Below are 6,787 nucleotides of genomic sequence, written 5' to 3' on the forward strand. Positions count from 1 at the left end.
TTGAAGAGTATTTCATTCCTACCATAAGACTACTTTAACTAATTTTTCAGGAAGGCGTAGGTTCAAGCCCCACTAGGACCAAACTTTGTTCATTGTATTTCTTTTTTCAAGTAAGGTAAAATGTTTTTTTTGTTTTGTTTTTTTTTCTTTTTTTTTCAATACTTATTATCATTGCTTTGTCGTACAAAAGCGGAAATTGTTCATTTGATTAGCCATTTCTTGCTGTTTAAAATGAATTTAACCTGAAGGGTGAATGTTTAGACATCTTTGAAAATACTTTGTTACATTTTGTAAAAGTTCTTGATTTTGCATTTTTTCTTTAGTTTACAAAGTTTGGAAGAAATGTAGGTAGGTTTCACTTCTGCCCTATGGTTCTTTTTGAATGCAGAGAGCAAGGCTATTATTCTTAGGAGTTGGAGCTTAATTTCTGTCCGATTAAATTCTCTTACTCGAGGCTCCCAAGAAAAATTGTTATCGACAATTTTATTTTGTGTTTTGTAATTGTTACGAAATACTTTGAGGTTTCATTTAGAAAAATATGAGGTAAAATGACTTCTCTGCGATCGTTTTGCGCAGTGGCTATCACTTTGAAATTTGTCTCTGTTTCAGTCTGAGGAAGAAAACATAATTTATACAAGATTAACAAATAAAAGACAATCAAACAACAACGACACGGTAAAAGTCGTTTAAAGATGCAACACAGTGCGAAACAATGTTAACTTCATGACTGTATCAATTAATGCATTTGTTAAACATTACCGTTACGGGTCCACTGTCTTAATATAACCTAAAATACAGTTGAAAACGTGTGCTTAAACAAAAATCGCTTATATCTACGCCCCCAACCGTTAACAAAATGGTGACAAAGCACTTATAACAATATATCTTTCAGCATTCGCCAGAATGTTTCTAAAATAAATTTAGTATAGAAATAGCCAAAGAAAAAAAATATATATATAGTATGTACGCTCTTTAGGTATACGACTCGTAGAAAGTGGTCATTTGTTTCTTCTCACGTTACTGTGATAATTCCACGCAGCGATTACGTCCCGTAGTACCTGCAAATGATCTGAAAGAATAGATTCTTATAACTTTAGCCTTAGATATAAGACCTGATATAACTCATATCACTATAAGTTCATTTTAATTGATATTTCATATAAATTTCTTATTTTCCATGTTATGTCAGTTCGTCAAATAATGCGCAGTATAACTCATATCGACAATTGTTTCTCGGAACCAACGTTTGTTTAATTAGCTATTTACAGACCGGGGTCATAATCTATAACGAAACGGTCAACAGTGTTGAGTTACGCTTTTTATACGCTTACACTTCACTGACGATTACTTAAAGTCATTTCGAGTCCATTCAATGTTTATGTATAATATTAGAATTTCCCTAAAGCCGAGGCTAGGGGAATGAGGGGTAACTTATATCATCCCTCATGAACATTGGTATTTTGCTTAGTTGCTTTCACAGGATCTTTTTATAGAAATTATTGTATTGACAGCATATTAGTGGAAATAGAAACAGTTTAATTAATTGTTTGTGTTTGTGCTATCGATGTTTTCTGCTGATTATTTCCAGATGAACTACTTCCCGAACTACTTCTCATCCGGGCAACAGTTTCCACAGGCTTAGTTTGGGTCCAACGACCGCCGCCCAGTACGACTCTAGTGGCTCCTCCAATATCATTGTGACCCATTGTTCCTTTAACTGTCTGCAAGATGTGGCCTGGTTTTTCGCGGCCAACAAAACCGGAAGAGAAGGCCTTGCCGAAATGCTGGTTCCACTCCTCTTTCCATTGCCCAGCTGCCATTTTTGCACGGAGGAGAGCTCTTAACCTTTCCAAAAGAGCAGCATTTTTGCCGGAAGTAGACATCCACCATTTTCCTGATCCACTTCCGCCAGCTTGGCCTGTCGAAGAGCCCTGACCGGTACCGCCCCAGGAGCCTTGTCCGGCTCCACCAGTCCATGAACCCTGACCTGCACCACCTGTCCACGAACCCCGACCGGCACCACCAGTCCATGAACCTTGTCCGGAACCACCTGTCCACGAGCCTTGACCGGCCCCGCTCCATGACCCTTGACCAGCTCCGCCAGTCCATGAGCCCTGACCGGTCCCGCCTGAAGATCCTACACCTGCTCCACCTTTCGACGAACCCTGTCCGGCACCACCCCATGAGCCTTGGCCAGCTCCGCCAGTCCATGAGCCCTGACCGGCCCCGCCTGACGTTCCTACACCGGCTCCACCTGTCGACGAACCCTGTCCTGCACCACCCCATGAGCCTTGACCAGCGCCGCCAGTCCATGAGCCCTGACCGGCCCCGCTCCATGACCCTTGACCAGCTCCGCCAGTCCACGAGCCCTGACCGGTCCCGCCGGAGGATCCTTCACCGGCTCCACCTTTCGACGAACCCTGTCCGGCACCACCCCATGAGCCTTGGCCAGCTCCGCCAGTCCATGAGCCCTGACCGGCCCCGCCTGAAGCACCTGCTCCACCTGTCGACGTACCCTGTCCTGCACCATCCCATGAGCCTTGACCAGCTCCGCCAGTCCATGAGCCCTGACCTGCACCACCCCATGAGCCTTGACTAGCTCCGCCAGTCCATACGCCTTGACCGGCCCCGCCGGATGAGATTTGGCCAGCTGCACCAGCCCATGAACCCTTACCGGCATCACCTGTCCATGAACCCTGACCAGCCCCGCCGTCCCAAGAGCCTTTCGCAGCACCCTCTCCGAATCTTGTCAGGAAACCACCAGCTTCAGAGCCATATCCACCATTCCACTGACCAGATCCTCCAGATACTGAACCTGTAGCTGAGCCACCAAACTGACCACCTGCACCTGCACCTCCCTGAGCCCCAACATTGAACAAACCTTGGCCGGCACTACCTTGTGCTGTTTGCCACAATAAACCACCGTCGAGGTTAAATTCATCTCCTAACATTTCAAAATCATCAATACCTAATTTACTCCAGTCAATATCACCTGCTTCATTAAACATGTCTTGGAACTCCTCCATCATTTCACTGTATTCACTCTCTTCACTTGAATCGCTAGAATCGCTAGAATCGGAATCCTCCGAATCAGTGTCATCTCCCTTCTTCGCCTTTGCTCCTACATGCCCGAGCGGCGTAAAACTTTCATTTTCCTCGCTGCTGCTATCGTCATCGTCATCCTCAGAGCTGCTGGAATCATCTGTGGCTGTGGCAGCAACTACAGCGCTTGCCACTTGCGCTATCTGATCAGTTGCTACTGCTTTCTCCACACTGTATGCTTCCACATATACTGCAATATAAAGTTTAAAAGTATGTTTACTTTCACATTTTATAAGTATTTTGAGACACAGAAAAAAATCAAACATGATTATGTTCTGACATTAACATAATAATATATTTAAGCAAATATTTTGTCTTCTTTCTCTTGATTATTGCAATGAATCATTTTCTTTTATAAATAGCATTTTCGTTTTGTATTAGATTTATTTTCTGTGTGATTGACGGTATGAATTTGTTCTAATACGTCACCTAGTGTGTGTGTGCGTGCGTGCGGGCGCGCGAATGTCGTGTATGTTGGTGTATAGGGGTGGGATTGGAGGGGATGTATGCGTGCGTGTGAGTGAAAATGAGTGGAATTAAAATATAACCAAATATTGAAACACTGATTTCATTTTTGAGTATTTGATTTGATTTATATGCACCCTATTTCCATATTGCTTTCAAAGAGTTTTAACAACATATCAATGTGTAATAAACAAATCTGATATAGTGTTATTATTATTATTATTATTAGTTGTTGTAGTTGTTGTTGTAGTAGTAGTAGTAGTAGTAGTAGTAGTAGTAATAGTAGTAGTAGTACTAGTAGTAGTAGTAGTAGTAGTAGTATTAGTATAAATGAAAAGCGAATGATGAATTTCTGCTGCAAAATCAAATGTGTATGTCTTTCTTTGATTAAATATTTGTCTTCCTAAAATACTTTGATGTATGATAATGATAAAATGTCCGTTGTTTTACTGATGTGTTTTCAACACCATATTACCATTAATCTCAATTAACATGCCAGGACAGGTGTTCGGCAGGGTTCAAGGTTTCCATCTGTTTTATCTATGTAAATCATGTTTGTGATCCTGCACACTGGTCAATGTCTTAGTCACATATCTGTATGTTGTTGTTGCTTTTGTCTGGCAATCTGTCGCTTGTTAATACATATCTATTTTCATTTTTGTATTGTCTGTAATTCGTGTAAAATTTAGGAGTAGTCAGATTGTTTACATCCCCATCACAACGCAAATGACTGGTTAACGATGTTTACGTTCGCTCATATTATAACTGATAAACGCTATTACGCCGCTGATGTTGAATTGATGAATAAAATGTTGTTTTCATGTTGGTTATTGTTGTATATGTTTTGTATGAGAAAATGGTTTTAGAAACTATTTACTAATGGCCCATTCAAAAAAAAAAAATATTCCTCATATTCTAACTATCATAGTAATATGTTGTATCTATTTCTTAAATAATACGGTATCATTTTCCATGCGAATTCAATCTATTGCATGGTGAGTCACTGTGTCCTAAATGAGGTGAAGACAGTCCCATTGCTTTCTGATTAATGAAGAAGAAATCAGTAACATTGCATTTGGAAACCAGGTATGATTCATTTATGACCACTTCGAGCGGATGCACTTGGATTATTTTCTATGTCCTGTGTCGACTTTCTACGAAAAACACAAGCTTACTTCTAACTCAGCTTATTTGGATATAAACACATTTTTTATTTTTTTCTCCACATCCTCGGCTTATAATCATTACATGCTACAGATGACACAATTTAAAGCTGCAGAAAATACACTTGCACCTGTAACAGTGTAAAATATGTACTTAGAATACTGTTGTGGAATTTTGTCCGTCTGCCCGCCTAGTTGAATCCCTCCCACACGAAATCTCCCTCCGGGCAACAGTCACCTCCTTACAACAGCCAGTTTGGTCATATCCGGCTGCTGGCTGTTGTAGGGAGGTTGCACTATATAATTTATTTAATACTGAGACTCAGAAATACAACATACAATGAATCACGTATATTTCTAAATGAATTAAAACAATATAGAATAAAAAGGTTATTTAGGGCCTAACATTGTTCTGTATAATATTGTACTAGAAACATATAGCACCCTTTTCATGCAAAATACTTTCACAGGCGCTTAGCATAGTACAAAGGCAGCCACTCAGGGCGCCAAATTCATGTTCTGCCAGTACAGACACAGAGCGATCTGACCAAAGGGACAGAGCAAGAGAAAGCCCCCAGAAGAGAGAGCAATGCTTTTGATACAGGCTTGTTCGGCTCATTTAGCCTGGCTCTTGCGAACAGACAGTCTGGTTTTTTAACGTGCCCGTTGTATAGCACCGCCCGGTGTATAGCACCGATACACGCGGAGCCGTCTTTCCTAGATTGGAGACACTCGAGAGCATCTTAGAAACCTGGAAATTTCTAACTTCGGATCTTTGGATTTACAGTCAAGCGTGTTACCACTAGATCATCGGACCATCAAATGAACATACTTTCATTATCTCTTCAATAAAAAGATAAGAAAAACAAAACTTCAAATATTGTACCCACCAGTTGCGGATAACGAAAGCAGTAGAATCAACAACGAAAACGTCATCATCAAGTGTTGTATCTGAAATTTAAATGTGTTATCATTCATCAAACTTTAAATGAGAAATGACAAAATTCAAAGCGCATATTATGTGCAAAATAAAGAAAACCAAGTTTGACAAATAATAGTAACATTCGATCGATCAAGAATATGTTTTTATTATAAACGAAAAAAAAGTTTCAGCATTCAGTACCGGGTTCTGCATATAAAACAAGCAATTACGTCGCCAATTTCGTATGATTATTTCGCAATCAGCCTTCATAAAACATAAAACCTGTCGTAATTTCACACTATTAAGCTATGCAACTAAAAAAAAATTCTTTAATCTATTTTCCCACTATAATATCCGTATTGTTCAACAATAATACATTTTGGATTTATATCGTACATTGTTTTAGTACTTCCGTCGAGAGGTTTACAGAAAAGTTGCGATTTTTTTTCACTTTATTTTCCCTCCAACAGATTGGGACGCAACCCAAAGTGGCATTTACAATACAGATACATTATAATATTATATAACATTCTTATCATAGGTAAAACATTATTTTAGATGATATCCAAGATTTAAATACATTAAATCACAGAACTGATGTAAGCAACTGTATGACCAGTTCAATAGGATTGTTCTTGGTTCCGCGACTTTTAAAATAGATCAAAGTAAGAAGCAATTTATAAATAGCGAGAACTAATCATATTATGTTTGATAAGAAACCGTGCCTACTAAGTAAAATGCCATTGTCTGTTTTTTTTTTTCAGTCGCTGCTATTTAAAATTCATTTTTAGATATAGTTCCTTGAAATAATCGTAGGAAAAGAAACTTAGATGTTAACGATTTTTTACGAATATCATTACGCTGCTGTATTGATGTCCTTTTTTATTTCTTCCCCAAACATTAGCGATTTATTCATTTATATTTTATGCAAATTGAAAGATAACTAAAACAAATAAAAATATATATTTACCTCTTAACTTTAAAATTTTTTCCTTTTTTTCCTCTACCACTTAGGAACTGTTCTTTTTAACTGTTCGTATTATATATTATTTTAAGAACCTTCCTTAACGTGGGAGATATATTTTTACACGTTATTCACCATAAAAAGCTGCGTTCATAATCTTAATGCGATGGC

General features: G+C 38.9%; 1 protein-coding gene across 1 annotated transcript; it reads right to left on the reverse strand.

The window, feature by feature from the left end:
• Nucleotides 1-1,149: 1,149 nt before the first annotated feature.
• Nucleotides 1,150-6,787, reverse strand: LOC123532263 (spidroin-1-like). Its single transcript, XM_045313669.2, has 3 exons — nt 6,623-6,787; nt 5,621-5,681; nt 1,150-3,292 (listed from the first exon to the last, which is right to left on the reverse strand). The coding sequence occupies exons 2-3, from the start codon at nt 5,667-5,669 to the stop codon at nt 1,536-1,538; spliced, it is 1,806 nt and encodes a 601-aa protein (XP_045169604.2). The 5' UTR covers nt 5,670-5,681; nt 6,623-6,787; the 3' UTR covers nt 1,150-1,535.

Source organism: Mercenaria mercenaria, chromosome 11, assembly GCF_021730395.1.
Source record: "Mercenaria mercenaria strain notata chromosome 11, MADL_Memer_1, whole genome shotgun sequence".
Taxonomy (NCBI): Eukaryota; Metazoa; Mollusca; class Bivalvia; order Venerida; family Veneridae; genus Mercenaria; species Mercenaria mercenaria.

What these genes read in the sequence shown, in the direction of transcription:
- LOC123532263 (XM_045313669.2), bottom strand. Translation starts at nt 5,669, where the DNA reads ATGATGACGTTTTCGTTGTTGATTCTACTGCTTTCGTTATCCGCAACT. An exon ending in GCTTTCGTTATCCGCAACTG is followed by an intron (nt 3,293 to 5,620) that starts GTGGGTACAATA and finishes TTTATATTGCAG; the next exon opens with TATATGTGGAAGCATACAGT.